The 27,003-nt window shown below is 33.6% G+C and overlaps 1 protein-coding gene and 1 long non-coding RNA gene across 3 annotated transcripts in view; one reads left to right on the forward strand and one right to left on the reverse strand.

Annotated features, from left to right (window-relative positions):
* Window positions 1-1,070: 1,070 nt before the first annotated feature.
* On the forward strand, window positions 1,071-12,308 carry LOC143898403 (short-chain dehydrogenase/reductase family 16C member 6-like). 2 transcript variants are annotated; one of them, XM_077407856.1, is made up of 10 exons: window positions 1,071-1,454; window positions 2,517-2,673; window positions 2,808-2,985; window positions 6,061-6,201; window positions 8,696-8,838; window positions 9,224-9,401; window positions 10,113-10,242; window positions 10,397-10,523; window positions 10,644-10,769; window positions 11,538-12,308. In XM_077407856.1, exons 4-10 carry the CDS (start codon window positions 6,064-6,066, stop codon window positions 11,602-11,604), a joined length of 909 nt encoding a protein of 302 aa, XP_077263982.1. In that variant the 5' UTR covers window positions 1,071-1,454; window positions 2,517-2,673; window positions 2,808-2,985; window positions 6,061-6,063; the 3' UTR covers window positions 11,605-12,308. The 2 variants fall into 2 exon arrangements, with proteins under 2 accessions (XP_077263982.1, XP_077263981.1); XM_077407855.1 differs by lacking the exons at window positions 1,071-1,454; window positions 2,517-2,673; window positions 2,808-2,985 and adding exons at window positions 3,466-3,614; window positions 3,689-3,892.
* Window positions 12,309-13,223: 915 nt separating this feature from the next.
* Window positions 13,224-27,003, reverse strand: part of LOC143898404 (uncharacterized) — an 85,961-nt gene continuing 72,181 nt past the window's right edge. The window contains exon 3 of the long non-coding RNA XR_013257193.1: window positions 13,224-19,391. This is a non-coding gene — a long non-coding RNA (uncharacterized LOC143898404). The remainder of the gene's footprint in view (window positions 19,392-27,003) is intronic.

Consider the following 27,003-nt stretch of genomic DNA (forward strand, 5'->3'; position numbering starts at 1 on the left):
CGTTATTCTGGAAATGCATTATCCGCGCGCGAAATTGTCATCGCGGATTTAAAATTTCTCTCCGCGTTTAGAGATCGTCGCGACACACACTTCCCGCGCGTCGGCTAATTTCGAAATCGTATTTTCCTCTGAGGATTTTTACATGCGTGGCTCGTGGATTTAAAAAAGGGGCACGGGATAACTCAAGGCACTCTCGGGTTATTAAATGAATTTCCGTTGCGCGATGTCCATCGGCGTATTTTTTTTAATTTCGGGAGTTATTGCTTTCCGAGTGTTCGTGCCGCATTATACAGCGTATTATCGCTGTCGCGGTGATTGATGCGCGACTATATCTCAATGCAGATTACGTTGTATAATATTTTATCGATCTCCCGTACTTTTTTCCCCCGTCAACGATTATACGGACGGGGCATTTATTATTCGCAACATAAGTACGACCGCATCGGGTGACCACCAAAGTTTTTGCCCGTTTCTAGCACTCGCGGAGAGAAGAGGGAGCACAAAATTCATATCGAAACTAATTGTATTCAACGAGGTAATTTCCATTTGATTCAATTATCCTTTCCCGTCTTGAATCTTATAAATACCTCTTTTATAGAAGTCTCTTTTCGGAACAAAAGAAAGTTTCTATAATAACCTGTACTTCCCTATCGCTCTTAAATCCTTGTTCACGCAGATTATTGTCAAGGGCCATAGAAATAAGTGAATAGGCCGCGGCTGACACAAAGTTTCTCATAGCGTTGGATTGACTCTGTCGTAATTTTGACAATATGTGGGTATCCTAAAAGAACAATGCTTTACGATTGCCGTTTCCTTCTTTTTCGATGAATCGTAAACCTATTCAAGTTATAAATACAGTTTATTTGAAATTCAAACAGCAATTCAAGGTGAATAGGTCCACATAAATAGCCAAAAGATTTTGGTATTACCTTGGACGAGAGTGAAACTTTACTCGAGGTAATTGGTCAACAAGTCTATCAATAAAAGCGCGCGCGCGCGGCGATTAATCTTTAAATCTCATTAGCTATAACCCACATTTTGCTCGTTCCTTCGCGCATTCGGTCACGTCCGCATTGCACGTTCAGCCGAGTTAATTGAGTCGGTCCGAGAATGCAAGGAAGAGGATATCGACGGGGCTCGGTATCAAGTTTTACTTCGAATTCGCGGTTTCTTTTTCGCGCGTGAAACCGGAGCATGAAGCCGACGATGTAACGACGACGTTGCCCGTCGCCGTACTTTGTTACATTAAATTAAAAAATAAATAAAATCTATTCTAACCTAGGTGGTAGTAGCTTCAATTTTTCTTAACAAAATTATTACATTACAAAATTGTTACTTTATTCAATTCAAGTGATATCTATCTAAAAAAAATTAAATAACAAGTAGTATCTATTTAAAAAATGTATGTGAAATTTTTTAATACTGCGCCAATTACAAAGAGAGAATATATATAGGTATATATATACATATATATATATATATATATATATATATATTGCTTTGAAAAATAATTGTAGTGCAACTACTCTTAAAAAATAAAACAAAATTGTGTTACCTAACTTAACCCAAGTGGTATGCATCTTAATATTCCTAAGGGTCTTTCTATCAACCCAAGTGGTAGTTGTTTTAATTCTCCTTGATAAAATTATAATATTACAAAAAATCATTTTAATCACAAAAATTAATATGGATTACGTATATAGAAACACATATTTATAAAAGAAGTAAGGGCTTACTATAAAAAATGCAAAGTAAATGTTAAACATGTATCTAATATAAAATATTTTTTATTTTACTTTAAAACAAACAAATATTAAAAATTTTCCGTGTTATACGAATCCGTGTTATGTGAACTCGTATTGAAGGTTTATTGTATTAAAATAATATCAAATTTTAAAAAATCAAGATTATAAGATATGTCAATTACTTCATTAAAATTATTTTATCTTATTAAATTTCAACATTGAAAATAATACAAATCTGAATTATCATGACTCCAAAATGACTGTACAGTGACTCGTCATAAAATCATTACATAATGATATTTTAACTTTCAAGATTTTTATATTCATTTTCATATATATCTATATATATATATATATATATATATATATCATTTTAAATTTGTGAAACTGATTGAAACAAATTATGTTTTCGAAAATAAATATATATAAGTCATAGTTTTATACATATATTTATATATGTGTGTGTGTGTGTAAAACTATGACTTTTGGAAGATATTTTGACATTATCTTGACTTATATGTTCTCCTTGGGTAAGCTACTAGAATGTAAAGATTTGCATTTTTGATTCTGAATGTGATTCTTCATTCAATAATGACATTTATTTTCATATTCTATTAAATGTCATTTGGTACTTCTTTTTAGCGCATAAGCATAGGCATTACTTATTTAAAAAAATATATCTAATATCAATGTCATTTTAAACTTCAAAAATTTGTGAAATGTAATTTGTAAATTGTAATTTGTAATATTTTATATTATGTATTATTACAGGTAACAGGCGCAGGTCATGGCATCGGAAAAGAATTAGCGATTAAGTATTGTGCATCGTTAGGAGCAACAGTAGTATGTTGGGATATTAATGAAGAAACCAACAATGAGACGATGAATGGTATTAAAAAAATGGGAAAAACTCTGTATATGCGTATTGGTAAGTTGATGCACTTCTTTTAATAAAAGGCTAAAATAAAAAAATTACTCAAATATTGGAATTTACACGTGTACGAATACGTGGGAGCGCCTTATTAAATTATCAATACTGATTAAAATTTGATCGCGTTTTAGATGTGATGTAGCAGATAGAGAAAAGGTCTTTCGGGTAGCCGAGAAAGTAAAAAAAGAAGTAGGTGACGTTACTATCCTGGTCAACAATGCTGGTATAGCGTTTGTTAAATCATTCTTGGATCTCACAGTCTCGATGAAATCAGACGAGTTATAGACGTATGTGACAACGCATTATTGGGCAAGTAATGTACCTCTCTCTGAGACACGCACGTAAAAACTTCAAAACACACTGTAAAATAAAGTATTTTTTCATTAAGAACTTTTGGAATTATAAGGCTTGAAAGTTCTAGTATTTTGACATAAAATACAAAATATCTTGTAAAACATTATAATAGCTTTTGAAAAGCTCTCGAGATTAGCTACAAGAATATGCATTGAAAAACAGGGGTTTCCATTTAAGAAATTAAAGGTGTCGTTCACGTGAGCTTTAAACGACCATCCATGGTTAAACCAATGACACCATCTTATGGCCCCCTCGAGACCAAACAACTTTTGTCTGAAACATTTTTCTCTCCCGAACTTGGTTTTCGAGATATTTGACTGGATGGATTAAAATGATCGACCCTATATATATATATATATATATATATATATATATATCATACTATTATATAAAACCCGACTGTTTGTCTGTCTGTCCGTCCGTCCGTCCGTCCGTCCGTCTATCCGTGAACTACTCATTCGTTAGTGGATCAAATTTTTACCAAAAGTATATGAAACAGGGGTAGAATTTTCCGGGGAATGCCATGATATATACTGATCTACCGACTGGAGAAGAGAAATATAAGATGCACACATGTTTAAAAAGTAATAAACGTACTATAAAAAAATAGCCGTTATATAACCAGCCGATCAATCAGCGTGAATGTTTTTGTAATCAGGCAGGTATATATAGTCGACGTGTTCGTAAGCGTGTTCATCAGTTCTCGCTTTCGTTGGTGCGAGAAAACATGTCCTAACTTATAATACAGCTTCAGCTTCATATACGCAACAGTGTAGAACAGTGTAGAAAGGCATAGTTGAAGTGTCGTGATCACAAAAGGCTCAAACATTAGCTCGTACGGACAATTTTTCTTCGTAAAATGGTCAGTCTTACACTCACATTTCCAGAAATATATTTATACATTTATATATTTAAGAAGTGAGACAATCGTTGGAAAGTCGTTAAGTCGGAAAATGCAAAATCAAACAGCTGTTATTTCTTGGAGTGTTATAATGAGAGAATGGATAAAATAAAATGCATTAATATCTACTATATATTGAAGAAGAAATTTGTTATTTCTTCTTTAGATTTGTAGTAATATCGGGGTATTACTAAATTGATTATTAATTTAATTATATAATTGTATTATTTTTTAGCTTTAGTTTAAGCTTGCGTTTCAAGGCCGATAATAGTGGCGATAGTAACCGTGCGTGACTTGCTAAGGCAAAGAAATAGGTACATAAATTCACGTGAATAATATTATTATTATTATTAAGCATAAGAGATCCAGTCCAACCGTATAAGGCTTATACATTTCTGTCTACTTGTATTATTCACATATCGGTCAAGTCTACTTATATATCTGTTACTCTTCTATTAATATATATAAAAAAAGTAGTATAAAATATACATACACAAACTTGTAAAAATAAATATTATAAAAAAGAACCAACAATTTAGCTAATTTTATAGCTTGCAATTAGTAATATAAATTCTTTTTTTGAAATGACGATTATCTGAACTTGCTCAGTTATCAAAATACTTTTGAAAATTATTACATTTTCTATAACATTATATTTGGCAATAACTATATATTGTGCCTTCGAAGAATTCCGGATAAATATTTCTCATGGAAATGATTGCTCGTGCTGATAATATCTGAACGTATGCCATTGAAACATGCGACTGACCTACTTTACATTTCTTCTTATGTTTATTTATTTCTCTACAAGATTAATATTATGTTTAACATAGTATTAACCTTGTAGAAAAATAAATAAACATTAGTATTATACTATAATACTATGTTTTTCTTTTATATAATGTTGCTTACTTTATTACATTCTTTCATCAATTTATTATAAAACAAAAGCTATTTATTTTCAGCAACTTCCTAATTATATATATATATATATATATCAACTTGTACATATTTAAAATATAAAGTGTTTGTATATTCATATGTTTGTATATTTAAAATACAAAAATATTAGAAAACCTTGTATCAAAAATTAAAAAATACAAAAATTATATTTTTTATGATTTGCACATACAAAGAAAACTGGATTTTATATCTTAAATATTGTTATATCATAAAATTAACACAAGAAAAAAATACTACTAAACTCCACTTAAATTTTACGTTTCCAAGTTTTCTTTGCTGTTCTTGCAAATAGCTGTTAAAAAGAAAATCGATTTCACGTTATGTACCATGTTACTTATGCGTCACGTCAATCTGTACTTATACTAGGTATGAATGCTAATATAAACGACTATTAATATAATATTCTTTAAAAATTTTTGCAGCTAAACAAAAAAGTAATCTATCCGCATTTTAAAGCCGCAGATAGAAATATGCCTTATACAGTCGAGCTAGATTTTTTGTACTTAATAATATTATTCACATGAATAAATTTATGTGCTTTTCTTCGCCTTAGCAAACCACGCGCCGTTACTATCCGTCTTGAAACAAAATCTTAAACTAAAACTAAAAAATAATACAATTACATAATTAAATTAATAATCAATTAAATAAATAAAATAAATAACACATACCACCCAAAATGAAAAATGTGGAATATAGGATATGTTGCGAAAAATAAGTCAAACAGTTTTGTAAAATAAATGTTACTACGTTAACACACGTTTAAAACTATATTTTAAGAATTGAATGTACATATCGACACAATGTACCTCACACAATGTATCAATAACACATCTGAACCGCTGAGGTCATCTGTTGTTAAGTATTGACACAGCAAATTCCTAAAATATTTGTTATCATCAATATCACGTATTCTTGATACACTTAACAACGCGTAGAATTTTACCTTTTTCACTTACAAATAACAAAATTATATATTCCAAATCAAATATATTCCGAAACATCAGCTTTCTTCAAGACAATGTGAAATATTTTGTCCTTTCAATGAGTCTTCTTTTACTTTTTAAAATTTACAGCTTTAATTAATTAATTTATTATCTGTAAGTATATGTAAGTAGTTAATACTCTCGCGCGATATTCATATAAGAAAATTAATAACTTTTCAGTTTATGATGATGATCAAGATCGTACAAATTTGTGTAAACCTGTTATGGCTTACGTTACAAATTTTTTACTACATATGTCAAAGCGTATACCACCATTGCTTCGGATTACATGAAAAGGAAGTGGCTGGTGAGATTGTTTTGGTACGTATTGAATTTTATTAATTTAAAAAAATTAAAAAAAATAAATATATTTCAGTAAAAAAATTGTTTATCTATTTATATATTTATCATAATTATATACACACACATATATATTTATATGTGAAACAATGAGAAATAATGGAAAACTTCTGATTTTAATTAGTAACAAATATGTGTTAATTAAGATAAATATATAATGTTTATTTAATGTTAATAGGCGGAGAGAGAGCTGACGACACTTTTGGCCAAGTAATTTTATAAATCACGATTTTTTGTTATAACCTGCGTGGACGATTTTCCTTCGATAATCCGAACACCTGGCTGGTCGTACTTAGGGGGTTTATAAGTACGCAGGTGAGAAAAAAACGGATTTTTAAGTCATAGTATAAGTCTTAATTTTTATCGGATATTGATAATTGATCACTCAGGAACATGCAAATAAATTGCCAGTTCGATTGCTCGGGGGGAATTAGTGTCGCCAGGCTTAATTTAAAAAAATTAAAAATAATTATTTTTAAGTCACACTATAAAAGCTGGGTTTTTTTTACTAACAAGTATAGTGCTAACACATACCACCCAAAAAAAGCCAAGTGAAAATTTTGGTGGCAACATCTGTAAAAAAATTATTGAAAATGCACAAAGCCGGCGGAAAGGTCTGACGGTTATATCCGGCTATTAAGTTATTAACCACTATAACTTTAATTTCGCTATTCTCTTATTATTACTCTTATTATTTTTCTTATTATTATTTAACTTCGCTATTTATTTGATACTACAATACTAATTTTTCTTTAACGGTAAATAGTCAAGTATTACGACAACTAATTATTTCTAAACACTTTTAAATTGAGGCGCAGATCGTCAAATACGTGCAAGGTATTTGCTCCGATCTAAAATTCTGGATGGCATATTTTCCACGAAGCTAAAAGTCCCATTTTGCTCAGGTAGCATTTTGACGGAAGCAATGTTACGCGATATTAGAATACTGAAATATCGTGTTATTAAATATAAATTAAAATGCAACGCAAGCCTCTTTATAAAAAAAATTAAATGTATATGTAAAATTAAATAACTGTAAATGTGTTAAAGACTAGAAGTCGGGTCGATCGATGCGTAATTGGTCTCAAAGCAAAAATTAACGTATTTTCCCCATTAACTAACTTTTATCCATAAATACATTTTGATACGGTAAACTATTGCCCGTGGATGACTCTTACTATTTTCCTTTACTGCATCAGATGACTTTATGTCGCCGTCAACCACGCTAACGCAAAGTTAAGAATGAAGCCGGCCACCACTATCCTCACAAAAAACGCAACGCTGCGCCAGCAAAGCCATTTTTTTTATTTTTACATACTATTTATTATTTATCAATTTTTTCATAAATTGATACGATAATGATAGTTAAAATACACGTTTTTAAAAACTCATGGACGCTAAAAACAATTGAGGCCATCAACAGACACCTCCGCCGCGCGCCGGCTTTGTGCATTTTCAATAATTTTTTTTTAGAGATGTTGCCACCACAATTTTCACTTGGCTTTTTTTTGGGTGGTATGTTTTAGCACTATACTTGCTAGTAAAAAAAAACCCAGTTTTTATAGTATGACTTAAAAATAATTATTTTTAATTATTTTTCATTAAGCCTGGCGACTAATTCCCTTCGAGCAATCGAACTGGCAAATTATTTGCATGTTCCTGAGTGATCAATTATCAATATCCGATAAAAATTAAGACTTATACTATGACTTGAAAATCCGTTTTTTTTCTCACCTACGTATTTCTAAACCCCCGAAGTACGGCCAGCCAGGTGTTCGGATTATCGAAAGAGAGTCGTTCACGTAGGTTATAATGGAAAATCGTGATTTATAAAATCACTTGACCAAAAGTGTCGTCAGCTCTTGGACTATAAGACAATGTTAAAATATAATGTAATATGAAAATATAAATATAATGTAATATTAAAAAAAACTTTGATGATATATATTAAATAATGATATAATAATACACTTTACGAAGAGTGAAATAAGTTTTCACAATAACAATGTGTTTTTATATTATACTAGCTGGTTACCCGGGCTTCGCCCCGGAAGACATATGTAATAAGACACGTAAATAGTCTCTCTCTCTCTCTCTCTCTCTCTCTCTCTCTCTCTCTCTCTCTCTCTCTCTCTCTCTCTCTTTCTCTCTCTCTCTCTCTCTCTCTCTCTCTCTCTCTCTCTCTCTCTTTCCCTCTCCCACTCCCTCTTCCTCTCTTTCTTTTTCTCCTTACGTTATTAACTTAAAAACTATATTAAACCGAATTTTTACCACAAGTATATAAAATGTAGAATTTTCCGGGGAGTGCTATAGAGTGTATAGTTTTTCGTTATCTATTTTCTGGAAACCAATTTTTTTAATTTTTCAGTCCAATAGTTTTTAAGTTAATAACGTACAAACATACACCACCCGTAAGAATTTTATATATTAGTATAGATTTCTTTACATTTACAAGATAACAGGTGCAGGTCACGGTATAGGAAAAGAGTTGGCGATTCAATATGCGTCTTTGGGCGCGAAAGTGGTATGCTTAGATGTGAATAAACATACAAACGAGGAAACGGCCAACCAAATTGGAAAAAATGCATACGCTTATCGGTATGTTACTCTTTATATTAGTTTCTTATATCGACCACAGGAATTTTAATTATTACTTTGACATACAACAGTCAAAGTTTCTTTTATTTAGCAAAAAGTAGATAAATTCGTTCTATTGCACAAATATTCCAATTATTATTAAAATTCTTCTGTTAGGCAACGCAAAAGTCACATCGTAAATTGTTCTACGTCTTTCTTTCTCGTTCTCTTATTACTATAGTAATATATGGGTATACCTTCTCTCTAAATTTCTTGGCGTCCAAAAAGAGTGAAATCTCACTCTTTCGGCCGAGTTTTCACTCCAAAAAATTTAGAAAGTAAGAAATGTCGTTATAATATTTATAGTACGATAATCGACCTTAATTAAGATTTTACCATTTTATAGATGTGATGTAACTAAAAGAGAAGAAATTTTTGCACTAGCTAAAAAAGTGAAGGAAGAAGTCGGCGATGTCACAATTTTAGTTAACAATGCTGGTATAATGCCATGTCGTACTTTTCTAGGTTATACAGCCGATGAAATCGAACAAATCTTCAACGTTAATGTGCTAGCCCACTTTTGGGTAAGTTAAAATCGACTATTATATAAATATTAAGTTGATTTTCTGCTCTTGTAAATAAATAGTGCTATTTTAATTGTTTTATATTTCTGTGAAATAATTATTTGATAATTAAAATTTTTTAATAATTAAAAATTATTACGAATATATAGAAAACGGGCTAACTAAGAACCAGGCGCGGTAAATAATGCGCAAAAATTTTATTTTTATTTCTATTTTACATATCTTCTCCAACCTTGACTGCGCGCCGACTAAAGTCAGACTTGAAACACAGCTCCGGTCCATATAGCATCAAAAATTAAATCGAATCGATTTAATTAGGTGTAGGGGGAAGGGAGGATTTTACTACTCCAACCGGAGCTGTGTTTCAAGTCTGACAAATTTAGTCGGCGCGCAGTCAAGGTTGGAAAATATGTAAAATAGCAATAAAAATGAAACTTTTGCGCATTATTTACCACGCCTGGTTCTTAGTTAGCCCGTTTTCTATATTCGTACGGATTTCCATTGGAACCTATATTTCAAATTTTAGAAATTATTATTTTTTAAAGAATTTACCTTATTATCTATCAATGTTATTAAAATAAAATGTGCAAAACGATCAGTGATTAAATTCTGATTTTTTCACAATGACATTATCTTGACTTTTTGTTCTCCTTGGGCTGTTACGCACATAATATTACGCGCTCTCACAAACTATTACGCGATTTTTTTCAGATGTTGCAGGCATTTTTACCGATTATGATAGAAAAAAATTATGGTCACGTCGTTGCACTCTCATCAATAGCAGGCATCGCAGGACTTCCCAACTTAATTCCTTATTCCGCTTCAAAGCATGCAGTCCAAGGTAAACTTGTGTCTTGTGTCACCCTAACGATCCTGTTTATACTCGATTCTTTATATGTGTGTGTATAATGTATACTCAGAATTTACTAGAAGTAACTGATTTAACTTCATAATATTCAAGTGTGGTTTAAGTTTATGTAGATTCTACTTTTCAGGTTTAATGGATGCCTTTGATAATGAATTACGAGTGACGAATAAAGAAAAATCCCAAATTAATTTCACTACCATCTATCCTTACATGGTGGATACGGGACTTTGCAAAAAGCCCAAAATAAATAAGATGTAGGTTTATAGTGAAATTAATATAATAATACAAGCAGATAAATGCAATCACACACGCAAATATGATAAACTCGATTATTAAGACTGATATTCAACATTTCTATTTAATCTTGCTCCTAGGTTAGAAGCATTCTTACTATTAAGTTCACCGAAAGATACAGCTTCACAAATAATTAAAGCGCAACGACAAAATATAAGAAGAAAATCTATCCCATCATATTGGTTATCTCTCGTGGCATTTGCTAGGTAACAAAATTGCAATATTTATATACATATGTGTACTAGTGTAAAGTTTTAAATATGGTATATCATTATATATATATATATATATATATATATATAATTTAAATTATTTGATATATACTATCTATAAAATAATTCAAAATCAATAAATAGATAAAGAGAGCACAAAGCCACAACAAGATCTTAGTGTCGTAACCTTTAATTAAGATAAATAGTTGAAACGTTTCGGCCTGACATTAGACCAAATCCTCGATGCAATAAATTAAATTAATTACACGAATAAATGAAACTTAAAGTCGCAGAACGAACATGCATTATCGTATAATTTTTGCATAAACTAAAATAAAAACATTTTATTTCAGCTTTATACGGCTCGACATTCATTATACATTTCTTCTTGATTTCTTACTTTTAAAACATATATGCGTTTCCGACTAAAAATAATGCTTGTTTTGCGACTTAAGTTTTATTTATTGATGTAATTAATTTAATTTATTGCTTTGCTGAAGATAGCTTAATGTGTGGGCAAAACGTTTCTTAAGTTTGTCAATTATTTGACTTAATTGAAGATTACGACACTAACAATAAGATCTTGTTACGCCTCTTTGCCCTTTCTATTTATTTATCAATTGTATAATATATAATATATTGTACAAGAGTACAAAAAATAAGTCAGAACATAATGTCGATTATGCAATTTCCATTATTTTACATTAGTATACAAGTATAGATAAGTAAATATAATATAATAAAATATATTTTTAATTTCAGGCTTTTGCCCGAAAATGCGCAAATTACTGTAACAGATTTCATCGACTCTGGCGTCGAACCAAGCTAACTTTAGTACATATAAGAATCTTACACAGTTAGAAAATTTGTGTTAAATATAACATAAATCACATGTCCAAAACGGTCCACTCAAATTTTTGTGTTAATTTAACATAATATGGATGTGTTAAATGGTAACATTGATACTATGTTAATATTTCAATAGAAAAAAAATGTAATTTTGATCGTAATTTGAAGTTATTTGTGTGTACAAATAACATAATTTTTATGTTAAAATTAACATATAAAAAATGTTCTTTTTACATTTTACAAATGTAACAACTCAAACTTTTGATTAGTATAATGTGTAAAAGTTACACTGTTTATTTGTTAAAAGTTTATTATTTAACAAAAGATTTATATTAACATAACATTTTATTTTTGTTAAATGTAAATATAAGAAAATGTTATTTTTACATTCTAGAAATGTTAATTTTTTATTAATACTAGACATCACAGACGCGCGCTTCGCGCGCGCTATTTAGCTTTAATATTACACACAACTGTCAAAATATGCTATGATAGCCGCTCACGAAGTTAGCGCAGCAACAGAATCAATCAGCATCGCGGAAAAGAGCCAACAAAGCAATTCGAGACTTTCGAGAAGACTTCGAGAGATGCGAGTATCGATTTAACATGCCATTTTTTAGAAAAAAGAAGAGAAAGAGAGAATACATATAAAGTGTTGGGTTTATATATATATATATATATATATATATATATATATTATTATACATATTAAATAATTGAAATAAAAGCCGAGTTCCTCTTTTAGTGACAATTTTATCTGGTTTTTGGACTGTTGTGATCCCTGTTTCGTCAACATTATAAATATCCTTTGCTTCGAATTTATATCTATCAATGACATTCTGCAAATTGTCAAAGAACATATATTTACATTAGTTTCGTTAAAACTAGTAGCACGAGATATACTGGTGGGTTGTGCAAATCTTATAGATAGTTGTGACTGTCTCTTCATAAAGTTTGTAAACCAATCTTTACTAGCCATTTTGTTTTCTTCCCACTGAGATGGGTATGACAATTTATATTTGTTTGCCAACTCATATGCAAACTTTTTTATTTTTTTGGGAGGAAAGCCGAAATATATATTTGCTGCTCTTATTTATATAATCTGCTATCATTTTTTCTTGGTCGTCGCTAAAAACTTTCTTCCGTGTTCTGTAACCTACCCTCGCCACAGAATTTTCACCATCTTTCGAAGCTTCTTCCCTTTTCTTCTTATATCTTGTCAAAGATACATGACGCAACTTATATTTCTTTGCAACTGCTCGAATAGATGTTTATTCAAATCTTCGTATGCTTATTCATAAACTGATACATCTTGTATACCTCTATATCAGTCTTTCTAACTCTCGTACGAGGCATTCTGAAATAATAATAGTTTAATTATGATCTAAAATGAAATAAACTGCAGCAGCCGGGGTCATGATGCCGTGCGTTAGCGTTACCACAGTCCACATACAACTTCCCGATTTTCCTTTACTCGCACTCGGCACTTTTCGAGCCAACGATAACTCAACCCATATAGCTACCCAGACTAGATAGTCAATCATAATAGTTAATCACGGCGCGGGCGCCACCGCACGATTAGCGACGCCTTTTTGTCCATTGGCTCCTGCACATACGTTTCCTGGGACGCGGAAACGCTTGCCGCGCGGCAATGAGCGGCGTCGAGACGCGTCGAGACTACGTCGAAACGTTTATTTTCGAAATCATATGCGCAGTCATCCCCACTTCTGTTATAAAATCAACACTCCTTTTCTGTAAATTTTTACTTCTTATTTCTGTTAAAGAGTCAAATCAACACTCTTTTTCTGTAAATTTTAACACATTTGATAAATACGTTCAAATTGTGTTACTTTAACATATTTTTTAAATTATTTTAATAATTTTACATTTTATATTTGTTAAGTTCAATTAACATAGCAGACATATGTTAAATCTACACATGTATGTGTTGATTATTTAACACAAAAATTTTAACCAGCAGATTTTTTCACAAAAGTACAAAAATTTTCCAACAGTGTACAGTTGCATTTCATCAAAATTTCGAAGACTTATGAAACAACTTTGCGAAATACGAAATACTTGAGATTATGTGATAAGTTTTCTTTCAGTCGTATTATTAATGTTAATGTTAATATTAATGTTAATTTATTGAAATGTTTTATAGCATATATATATATATAAAATGTTGCAGAGTTTACATAAATAAAATATAATATATAATTCTTACTTAGTTAAAAACAATGAAATACAATAAAACAATGAAATAAAAAATTAATTATTTTTCACTTAATTAGCGATAAAAACTCTTTTAATCGACCCTAATGGCAATGATTATAAATTGCTGCAACTATTACTTACAATCGTCATGAAAAAACGTCACGCATTTTCGACCATGAATATAGATATCACAATCGCTATGCGCTATGCGCGCGTTATTTAACTTTAATTTAATATTATTTCACTATTATATATATACACTATTAACCCCTTAAATCCTTTATACATAGATAATAAATTTAAATTTTAAATTTTAAATCTTTAAATGTTCTCTGATATGTGACCTGTTTTTATCTGATTACATCCGATAGAAACAGATCAGTAGAGGTCCGCCACCACCCCCGCCGATTTCGATCGGCCGGTTCTCTCTTATGTTTTTTTTTTTACATTTTTATCATATATTTTATTTCTCTTACAATTTATTTTACAACATATACAACATTATAAAAATGTTACATTATAAAATTGACAATATAATATACAATAAAATTAAATATAATATTTCTTTTTAACATGAAATTGCATGATACAACATTCGGTATGCGTACAAAAACACAAAATTCTCACAATATAAAACATGTAGCTATTATGTAACATTTCTTACTAATTACAGAATAGCAAGTCCAAAATTTATTTTACTTCATTTTTAATTTACGTAAGCAATTATGACCAAAAAGATCGTTAATAAATTTATAACTTATGTTACTCAATCAAGGAGAATATTAATTATTGTTATACTATACCATATATTTTGCAAAAAAAGAAATTATGCAAAAAAAATAGATAAAGCTTCAATGTAAGACAATGATCAAGCTAAAAAATACACAACAAATGAAACGAGCCCAAGCCACTTCCGATATATGTAATTTTTATATCCGTTGCAATGCGCGCGCGAGTTCCCTATAATTATTTCTCTAAATGTTATTTGACAAATGTTGAACGTTTCGCAATATCATGCCTACGATTTTAATTATCTACATAATATCGAGTAAACAGAACAAAATAATTGATCGCGTATTTGAATCCTAATTTCCGTTTTACTTCCGACGACGAGACAAACTTCAAAAAATCACGAGCAAAAACCGTGTTATCGCCGAGTTCAATGGAGGATAACTGGCCCAATGATTTCACCAGCTCAAGATCCCTCCGCCGAGTGGCACGCCGGGCAATATCCGATATTATACAGAGAAGAACGATCCACATATAGTGGAGAGCGAGCTGTACTCTGCTTCTGTCGTGTTCCACCGGATCATGCAATCCGCGAAGAAAGTTAAATAACCCGTTTGAATACCAAAGACCCTGCTGCAAAAGGAAACGAATCTCGGATCTTCCACACTGCTCCCGATAGCAGTCATTTCGGCAGTGAGTTAACGACTATCACCTCTTGTCAAACATTTGCATAATGCAAGTATTATGCAACTCCCGAATATTTTCACGATAATTTAATCAATATTCATCAAAATTTCTTGCCAGATCAAAATTCGAGCGCGAAAATATATTCTTCCATTATTAAGAAATTATACATTTTTTTATTACAAAAAACATGGATAGAACAATTCCTATCGAAGAGTCGTTACAAATAATTATATTTAGAAATAAAATACATATGTCTATATTGTAGTTTATTATATGTGCGAGTACAAAAGTTCTCGGGTACCGACTCTTCGAAATGAGTCGAATCGATAACAGTGAGATTTCAATTAATTTCATAGTTCAATATTTAATGACAGACATAAAACTCGTGTTTCTAACTTTTCTGTGATATTTAATCAATTGTAATCGAGTAATTAAGTAGAATTATCTGAATACTGAGTGTAACATTTAACTATTAAACTCTTACTGTCATCGTGGAATCATTTCATCCTTGTTGTGTATACATATCGAAATTGGCGATACTAACACCGCCAGTGTCGAAAAAGTGAAAAGGACGCGACTCCAGTCAATGAAATGATGGCATGGCATGAGAGCGTTAGTAGAAGAAGTATCTTAAAATACAATTTTCCCATTTCGACTTTGCGTCGCAATATCTCCGCTCGTAGCGCACGTAACGGAAAATATTATAAGAGATACTCTCCGCCCAAGTCGACCCCAAGCTATCGATCAAGCCTATTTAGAACTTGATCCGTTCACTCGTTATATGAGATCTCAACATTTCGAGTACTTGCAACCCGTCGCGTCGCGTAAAAGAGTCACGGTCGGTCTCGCTCCGCGTATATACTTGGCCCGAGACACTACCGCGTGTCTCTTGATTAAGAATATCACCGCTCGGATCAGATAATTATCGGCTAGGAATAATAGCGGGGGGCGCAGAGATAGATTAGGCGGAACAATTACGTCAGGATATAGAACGACGTTCCCGTCGGCAATGAACGAGCCTCATTATACCGGCAACCACGCTAACAATACGCGCTCCATAGTCCTTTTCTTTTTATTCACGTTTACTCTTTCGGAATTGCTGCTAAATGTTCTCCGAGCTTATTTCTCCCTTTAAATCGAGTAATAAGTCGACGAGCCAACTTGCATGCGATTGCTCTCTGGGAGTTTCTGAAACGCGACAACTCAAAGAAATGTTAATCCGTTGAAGAATCTAAATGAAAATATTAAAAGTTTTAAACTTAGTGTTTCGTTCTTATTTTCTGATAATCTTAGATTAGTGCGGTGAGAATCCTGGTTACTAAATATCTTTAATATCCCTGTTTCCAAACAATCGTTATTGCATTCATGAGCGACATAAAATTTTTCATAAATTTATTAAGATTAAAAAGATAGAATTTTATTAAAAATTGGTTTACCGTATAGTGACTAATAAATACACTGTTTATCTTAGGGCGATATTTGTCCTTAATCGTTCCTTATACAAATAAAAATTTCTTATTTACATACGTACGCGCATTTATCTACGTCTAAGGAGAAGCTGCGAATATCGCAGCCGGTATAGACTGGAAGAAATTTAACATCAGGTTCCAATCATCTTTGTCCACGTAATATATAGAAGTTTACAGACTGTCCCTTTTTTGTCGTGAACTCTGCGCAAACACGCGTCGCACCGGGGCCAGGCTCGGTAAAAACAAGCTCACCCGCCCCACGCTACAAATGCAGGCATAATGGAATTATATGGATCTGTGGAGCGGATTTAAATTTTCAAGCGCAGCGTAACGCACGCGCGCGCGCGCGGACGGGGATCCGGGTGTTCGGATCTGTTTTATAATCCATGCTATTAAAGTCGCCGTAGCATTTGCATTCTCCTGCTCGCGTGCCTCCGCTTCCGGCAATTTTTGGCCGGAACGGAGCGAGCAGAGGCGTGACGGGCGGAACATGAAATTCATGAGAGCACGCTGAACGCGTGCTCTCCGTCCGGGCTTCGCCAATTATTGTCGCGGGGAAATCTATACGGGATGTTTCTCGGGGTCCGTTTCTCGATTACTTTCTTCCTGCTTTCTCCAGGAATACGAATACCACGGAAATACCAATATAGGATCGATATGAGGCGATGCCGAGCGTCGCGTCGCGCCGTGACGGATATCCAACAGCGACTCCGCTCGCCGTCTCTGCTTATTGCTCGTGGTTTTTCCAAAACAACGTCGCAAACTTTGCTCCGATTTGCTCTTGTTTGGCTTCGGCACAATGCCATCGCCACTTCAACAATCAGGCGTGATTAACTGATATGTCATAAGTTATACGAGCGCGTGCTCTATCATAAAAATCAGCTATTGACTTTCATAACGTATACACAGGGTGTTTTCCCAGAATCATCTTTCGACATGAAATACATCTTTAAATTCATTTCTCATGTTTACAAAATTCATTTTTCTGGACAAAAACTTTGCGGGAGATTATTGTTTGTGTCAAATTTTTAATATTAATGTTTCGAACATTTAAGTATGAAGTTAGATTAGTATGAAGAACTAGTGAAAATCGATCAGAAAGTTTCATAATTTAATTACATTTCCAAGTAATCTTTTTAAGACTTAGTTAAGCCTCATGAAATTCAAATTTATAAAAATAATTAATGCGAAAAGGTCAAAGGTTAAACAGTTTAGTTCTTTCTGCATGCACATATAGTAATAGTTATAAGAATGCAAGACAGCAATTTCTATTACTTATATTTATATCTTAAATTTAGTTTTTACTATGTATTAAAATAAATTCACACAAATATAGTTATATAGACAAATTCTCAATTAAATTAAATTCGAAATAAAGTCAAAAATGTATTTGACATTAAACACATATCTACACATCAAATTTATACTAATAATATAAAATAATTTTGAAATTATGAACATTCTGAAAAATAATGCTTTCGATGAAATTTTCATTAAACCGGGAGTTGTCGAACGGAGTTACAATTTACATCCCAATGGCTCAATATTGAGGACACATTTCCGTCATTCCGTTCATATTTATTGGGATTATCAATAACTTTCCACTTAATTAAACAAATTGAATTATTATCAGAGTATATTATACAAATGCCCTCTCGATATTGGCGGAAAAAAGATATATTTCATCATACGCGGTGGCGTAAAATGGTAATGATACACAAATAAATTGTAAAAAAAATCCAATCAAATTTCGCTCCGTCCGTCTTTAATCTAATAAAATTACCTTCACCTCCGCACCAATATCAGGATCAAGCAAAATAAGGGCAGACACGACTTTTATTTAAATGTTTGGCAAAATTGCAACTGCAGAATAATTATAGTTTCTGTCGTTTCTGATAATTGGTGAAACAAACAATGAGAATAGTTTTCTAATAATTGATGAAACTGAAGATCAGAAAATTTAGTTTCAATGTCCGCTGAAAAGGGTGCGCATGAGAATCGTTCGCAAATTATTCGGGGCGATTTGATGGAGGGTCAAAGGGGTCAGCGAGTCAGCGATCTACGACGATGCTCCCTAAAGTTAACGAATGCCACTCACAATTGTCAGTTCGGTATGCGGTTCGACCAAACGCGACGCGGCGCGACGCCGGCTCTCGCATTAGTGACGATATCGCGCTTGAGCCTGACGCTCTCTCCCGGCAGTGGCAGTCACGCGTTACGCTGCAACCGACACGCACTAATTATGCAAATGAGTTTAGGACGGGCGGGGCTGTTGTTAATGAGCGACTGGCACGTGCATTCGGGTTACATCGAGCGCAGAAGCGCTTCTCGGCTAAGCGTGCACCTCATCCACGATCGCGCACTCCGCATCGATGATCTCCGCGCCGTTCTCCGCACCCCTCGCCCCTTAGACCCTTCCTTCCACCCTTCGCCCTGTCGGCCGCATCAGTCGTGTCTCGTCGCGGCCGCGCGTCTTCCTCGCATTTTTCCTGCCGACTGCATATTACGCCAGGAGCGCAATATCGGTATATATATTGACAGAAGGAGCGGGTAGAGTCCCTTCCTTCCGGTCCCCCCTCATCGAACGGGAGCGACGGAGCGTTCCGGAGCTTCCCGCATCTGCAGCAACGGTGACACTGATATGTCGAACAGCGACGAACAGCAACTGGAACAATTGTATGCAAATAGGTACCTTCAAATAGGTACAAGTTGGTGAAATTAAGTAAGATAAGGGATCGGTTTACGAAGGTTAACTTTTAGGGTTTAATTCTTAGGTCTGAAGCTAGGACTTCTAAGGATAGGACGGTATACATTAAATTCAAATTCGCCTTACGCTGTATGTAAAACACAGGAGTGAAAAACACCCTGGAGACTGACATTTAGAACAAAGAGAAAAAGGAGGAAGAAAGGAAAGAAGAAAGGAAGCATGTAAGGGCGGGAGAATACGAACGGCAAACGGCGGCGGCGGCGGTAGAAAATCCATTCGCCCCGAATACACGGCCATTGTCAGAAACTCGACTGTGTCACGGTTATTCCGCAATGTTCGCGCGCGAGCTTCGGTTAAACGAGAACCTTTTATACATTCTATGTACGCCGTTTCCGCTGGCCCTTTTTCTCTCCCGTCCATATTTTAATTAATGGTAGCTTCCTGCGCGAACGCAACGCGCGGAAACGAAATCACAACGAGGCGACCGGAGTTGTTTTATCGCTCCGCGTATCTTTCTCTTCCTTCCTTCCTCTCTCTCTCTCTCTCTCTCTCTCTCTCTCTCTCTCTCTCTCTCTTTCTACTCTCTACTCTCTTTTTCTTCTCGCATGTGCGTATGTTTTAATATAGAGGTACTCGAATAGAAATATTCGAATTTCCACGTCGAAGTTGCTTTCCGTACTTTTCTTTTCTTCATCCTTCACGCCCGATGTTGAGGCAATATACCTCTTTCTCCTTTTGCTGATCTAGATTTTTATATATTTTCAGAAAATACCTAATTAACGTCCTATTTTGTTAGACATGGATATAGAAAATTTTATATAACTCATTGATTCGCCAACTCAGTATAGAATGTCTGATCATTACTCACGTTTCTTTGGCTTATATATGTAGTATTGTATACATCTAACAGTATAGTTCTTTCTTCTTTTTTCGATTTAGATTTTTAATATATATTTTTTCAGAAAATAGTTAACGTTCTATTTGTTAAACGTGGATATAGAAAATTTTATTAATTCATTGAGTCGCCAAATTAGTATAGAATATCTTATCATTACCTGTGTCTCTTTAGCTTATACATATATACGAAATGAATAATTAATTCTGCGACCACTTAATCTCTTCTTGAATGTCGAGGTAGTAATAGCTTCCGATTTATAAATATCTGAAAATAAGTTTTCCAAGAATTAAGCTTTAGCGACGCAGACAGAAAATTTTACTTCAGAAGTAAAAAGCAATTTTAATAGGATTTTAATTAAAGACGCGGAAACATTTCATGTTGGGAATTAAAAAGCTAGGAAAAGATTCTTGCTAGCAAAAGTTTGTCAACTAAAAATTAGTTAAATAATTCATAATTTTGTTTTCAGCATAATATAACGTCGCGTATAACGCGTTCCTATTTTTAGAGAAATATCGACTATTACAGAATATATTTTTTTTTCTCTCTTTCCCATTCATTATATTTGTTCATTCAAACTGTTCTTTTTTTTTTCAAGCTCTTTTAACGATGCACCAAAGAACGAAATGAGGCATGATAATAACGAAGTAAGCAATTTGGTATAAACAATACCTACGTTGAAATGAACTGCACATCGATTACATAAACACTTTTTTCACATACGTATACTTTGTTTCTCGTATTTTTCGCTTCTGTAATATTTTTCGTGCTATCGCGTGCTCATCGAATAAATAGATTAATAAAGACAGATGAATATAAACAAATGCATATACGATCTACATCTGTAATATAAAAACAGAGAAGCATTTCATCAAGAAAAAAAAAAGAACTCGGTAAATATTCGATAAATATAAAAAAATTACTGCATTAAATTTTTTGAGACATTAGTATTTTATACATATTTGAAGGATAGAAATTTGAACGATAGAAATTGAATCTGCTCTAAAAAATTGTTGTTTTTGTAGCGTTTTTATAAAATCGTATTTAATCATAGTAATCCTATGCGTACAATATTGTTAATGATAAATGTATGTCTTGTAAAACTTTTTCTAAATCCATATTTTATATATTTTGAGGCAGAAAATTAAATTCCCTCGAAAAAGTTGTTTCTCTCGACGTATTTTTTGACGTAATTGTACTTAGAAACAAAATTTCACTTTTTTATTGTTCATAAGCTACAAATTAGTCTCCGTTTTAGAATTTATAAAGTATTTGTTTTGCTTTTTGCTAATTATATGAATGCTTTATAAATCCTGATATGGTAATGTAGTATTTTATTAATATTTAGAAATAATTATGGCAGTTAGAAATTATTATTAAAATTATTGCGTTTAAAATATGAAAAATAGAATATATAAAAATATCTAAATATAGGAGAGTGACAATTTTTTCAAACAAATTTGATGTTCTACGCTTCATCAGAACATATAAAATATGTGAGTTTTCAAGAAGATCGGCGAAATGGCCTGTATTGAACATTTATCGGGCATTCTGACTCCTGTGTGCGTGTGTTCCATCATTCTCGGATTTATACGGATCGGCGTTCCATCGCTGCCGTATCGGACACACAGTCGCAACCGGTTATCGCGCAAGTCGCGCTTATATGCCGTGTATAAAGTTGAAGACGAAAATGAAATAGTTAAGTGAAACGGGGAAACACGGAAGACGAGGAAAGAAGGGGAGGAGAGGGGGACTGACGGGAACTCAGGTGAGGGAGAGGAAGAAGGAAAGAAGCCATCGTTCACCATCGATTTCTCGAGACAGGTTCGGGTGAGTGACGAAAGCACAGAGTAAACTCCGAGCTATAATTGAGTTCGATGTGACTTGGGAAGGCGGTCGTATGCCGCGATATATACGCGCGCCGTATATATACTATTACATATACGATACATAGGAGATGATACAGCATTTCCCCCCTCCCCCCCGTGTACACACCACGCTACGCATCCGTGCACGCGGGGAGTATGGCAGGGCGGGAGGCGAGGTGAGGGGAGGGAAGAACTGATTCAACGATCGGTAAATGCATAACAAAATTTACTTTTTATCGATTCACTATTATACCGACGCCGGTTGACGGACAGTTTAATTAATTACTTTTAATTAACGCCAAATCCAAACGAGTGTCTAGAATCACTCGGAATATACTAGGGATCAATAAATTCTATCATGCCGGTTACAAATATCGGAACAGCGGTTAACGGACAATTAGAGCGGCAATAACAAACGGAAAAAAGGAATTAATTCAGTCGGTTTGGCTAAATCAAGTCCGATAGATTTGTGTAAACTAGATTTCGCAATAACTAGTATATATAATTGAACAGATTATCTCCGGATAACAATAACGAGTAAAATTTTGCTTTCGATCGTGCAATAATTTTATTTTATGCTTTGCATTTTCTCTTATTCATATATTATTTGTATATATACATGTGTCTTCCTTGGTGTCTTCTATATGTTTGTGCCCGTTTGTATTCAACAGAAATGAATAATTTTAAAATTATCAATTTTAATGTTCTTACATTATTGCAATTAGAAAAATAAATTTCATAATGAGAAATGAGTTAAATTCAATTTTTTAAACGAGGTTATTTCAACGTAAGTAGTATAACTTGCTCTTTAACGATACTCCTTAACGATATATCTACATCGTCAGATAATTATAATCTACGTTATTTTAAATGTTTTCTTTCTTCTTAAGTAAATCTTAGATAGTTCAAAAGTGTAAGCTTCGCAATTACTCTCTCCCGAGCTAATTTGAGTCCGGAAAGGGCAAACTCCCTCCTCCGTTGGTAATTTCATCAGCCTGTACGATCGCCACTGTCCACTGGGCAAATACAGTCGCAAATACGACGGTCAGTAGTGAGAAGGTTGACCGGATCCGTATTTTGGATACTCCGTTTAAGGGGCGATCATCGAGTATACGGACTAACGTACGTCGACTTATGCTATACGAGCGTAGCAAACGTTTCGCTTTAGTGTGCGTCAGCTTTGGCCAATCTTTTACGTATATCATGATGGAGCGGAAAAGGGGAAGGACAGAACCGATGGAACTAGGAAAAGCGGAAAGATCTCAGGAAAATATCCCCGAGAGGAAGTTCCGACCGATCTCTTTACAGTGCCCGTACGTATAACGACATCGTCCGGACTTTGACATATAATTAGCCATGAGGCATTCCGTTTCGAGATTCCTATTCTCCTATGGCATTGATATTTGAGCATTCGTTGTGATCCCCAAAGGAGCGATATGTCGCTCGGATACTCGGCTATACATATACGCGACTGGGTAAGTCTCTCCTCTGCGTTTGTTCTTTGCTTCCCTTCTTCCACCGTGCTCCTCCTCTCCTCAGATCGTTCCATCTAATGTCGAAAATCCCTCTGCGTAGTCGGGACGATGAGCGTGGAACGAGGCAACCATACGAGAATGCGCCGTCTAAGTCGCAGTTGTGTACAGAACTCGACAATAATGGCGTCCAAATACGTGTGCGACCACTTGTGTTCTACGGCCATTATTGTCGAGATTTCAACCCTCCTCGTATGAGTTTCCAGCTTCGTATTTGCCGGTTTAGTTAGACGCGACGAAATGCACGCTCGCGCAAAACGATTTCCCATTCGCAATGAACAGCGTAAAACCGTAATACGGAGTGCCATTTGCGGGAAATGTGACAGAAGAGTACATTTACATTAAAAATTAATAATAATATTCCTGCGGTCCTGATTTACAATTACATATCTGTATTGCTGGCAGGAAATTATATATTCACCTGCTCTCTGTTCTTCAATGAGAATAATTTTCAAGTTTTTAGAAAAAGCTGAATCATTGGCTGTTGCAATTTTATTGTGAGAATGAAATTTATCTTATAGGACATTCGCGGTTCTAACTCTCTCTCTCCTTCCCCCCTTCTCTCTCTCTCTCTCTCTCTCTCTCTCTCTCTCTCTCTGTGTTTCTCTCTCTCTTTCTCTCTGCAAGTTTCTTCTGGAAAGAAATGAGTTCTTGCACTTACATTGTTCTGCTTTTCACAAACACACATAGCGCAGGAATCATCCGAAGGATATACTAAAGTTAGACCAACGCCGAGAGAACGTCGTTTATTCGTCTGCGGTAGAGCGTTTCCCCGCCCCCCCCCGTTCTTGGCGATCCTTCTCCTTCCTCCTGTGAAATTCTAGAAACGCGCGACAAATACTGTTCCGTAAAGAGGTAATACACGCAAAGCGAGATCCATGTGTGTGAGCGGTACTTCTGGCACGGATGGTAGCTCCGACGCTCTCCAAATACACATATCGTGCGTACTTACGTGCGCGCTTATGCATATTTAGTTGTATCACTTAAGAGGAACAATGAAAGAGAATGAACGTTTCCCGCAGCGTCGGACGAAGTAATATTTACCTATAACGTTAGAATTGTACAAATGTTTGCTCGCTGAAATCATCGCGCCTTATTAATCCTTTCCTTTCGATCAACGTCAGAGAAGAGGAGCATGTGTGTGTGATATTCACAACCGTGGCGATTTAACTTCTGCATTCATGCTCCTCGAGGCGGAATCCAATTTTCTTTTATATAAATACTATATCCTGATACTGACGAAAAAGAAGACAACTCATCGTCACAGATGCGCCATTTATATATGTAACAAAAAATTTTATAAACGGAAGAGAGCAGAGAAAGAGAGAGAAAAAAGAAAGAGTGCATATTATTTATTAACCCGTATATATTATCCATCATCATTTTATGTAAAAAATCGTTCTTTTATTTCCGGTGTGAAGCTATTTAACGTAATAAATCAACTGCTTTTGAACATGAGCGCAAATTCTACTAAAAATAAATTTACTTTATAACTTTTTTATTAAAATTTCCATTAAATTAAATAATAAAAAATCAACAACTCAGTTTCGAAATCCGCTTTAGGCGATTCATCTCATTTTTCTGTGCGTTTTTCCTTCTTAATATAAAAATTAATATATTTTTCAAAATATTTTATATTTCGTGCCCAAATACGCCAGAATAAAGTGTAAAATATCTCGTAAAATATAAATTTTTTGATAATCTTACTTTCATATTTTTATGCGGAACAACTATATACATATACATATATCTATATATATATATAGATTAAAATGTAATTTGAATGTTGATTAAAATGTAATTAGAATTTAGATTAGAATAATAATTAAATTTTAAATCTATAATTTGTGTTAAATTTCAAGATGAAATTACAAACATAAATTTATAGAATTCTATTCTGAAATCAGCTAATACAAATAATAAATCATTTAACGTGGATTTAATAGTTCTAATTTACGCTGATATATTTTCGCCCGCTGAATTAATAATTATTTATCAGTCTCCTTCGTCGCACGAATTTATCTTCTGTAGAAAGAGATCTGTCTCAATTAAGTATGTATAAATTATATCAATAAGATTCGCGATACGTTTATACACAGAAAGCAAAATTAAGCAAAAATATAAAAGTAGTCTCATAAATTTTCTATTTTCTATTAAATTTATTTCCTTGAAAAAAGAATTTATGGCGTACTCTTTACGCATTTGCAGAATGAACGTTCACAAGGATCGTTAATACTATTATCTCTCATGGTGTTTTGATATCCTCATATAAGAAATCTTTAATTTCTTCTACATGTTATTTAATTTTATCCAATTTTAGTTCTTTAATTAGCAAAAACAATTGGATTAAGTTTTATCGTATGTTCCGTACTTGTTCCGATGTATTTTTCTTGCATTTGCAAAACAAAATTCTACGGCTCACCGCACTGTGATTAATTAACACAACAGGAAAAAATTAGTAGAGTAATTGGGTTCCGTCGCCACGAGGAGATGCGAGTGCCATATGCACAAAGAGACGGAATTTGCGCTTAGAACTGAATAAATACGTAAAAATCCGTCAAGGCCCGCAGGTGCGCGCAGGTACATTCGTTGTAATAGTACCCTCCGGTATCTTTGTACGGCAAATATGATGCAGAAATGCGATAAACAAAGCAACGCCGTATAGATGGAAACATGCACGCTGAAATCTTTGACATGGGTTCTGGAAACCCACGGCAGAATCGTAAATTTAAGTATAATGCGCGAGACGGGTCCGAGAGGGTCAAGATAATGAAATTTTTATGTATCCAATCCGTCGTGCTCATCGCAATCCAGTCGACCGGCCATAACTCGCAATTCCGCAACCGAAGTGACGCTTAGAGTACTCATGCTGAATAATTGAGAGCTGAATAATTACTTGCAGATTGAGAACGACTCAAATAACGTAAGCCATTCCCTTTAAGTCTTTTTGAACTAAAACTAAGAAAATGCTCAAGAGTTGCGATCGTGTGTGACCTAGTCTGATTACTTATACTTTAAAAACATTTCTGTCGTTGTGCTCAATTATTTGCTTCTTAATCTCAATAGTTATCTTGAGTATACATATTATACTAAAACTTGAAACTTTGTTTGAATAAAGTATAAATTTCTGTTATTCTGAAATTAAAATTTTGCACTTCGCTTATAACTGTATAAATAAAAAACTATTGATCACTTAAATTTTTACTCACTAATCAAGTACACGCAAATAAAATTTTAATCAATTAGAGAATAAAGAATTTCATAATGTATATAAT

Source organism: Temnothorax americanus, unplaced genomic scaffold, assembly GCF_048541705.1.
Source record: "Temnothorax americanus isolate GAGA-0224 unplaced genomic scaffold, ASM4854170v1 Scaffold23, whole genome shotgun sequence".
Lineage (NCBI taxonomy): Eukaryota > Metazoa > Arthropoda > Insecta > Hymenoptera > Formicidae > Temnothorax > Temnothorax americanus.

Excerpts from the sequence above, each read along its gene's own strand:
- LOC143898403 (XM_077407855.1), top strand. Across the intron at positions 10,524-10,643 it reads AAGCCCAAAATAAATAAGAT|GTTAGAAGCATTCTTACTAT; the intron begins GTAGGTTTATAG and ends TCTTGCTCCTAG. Across the intron at positions 10,770-11,537 it reads TCTCTCGTGGCATTTGCTAG|GCTTTTGCCCGAAAATGCGC; the intron begins GTAACAAAATTG and ends TTTTAATTTCAG.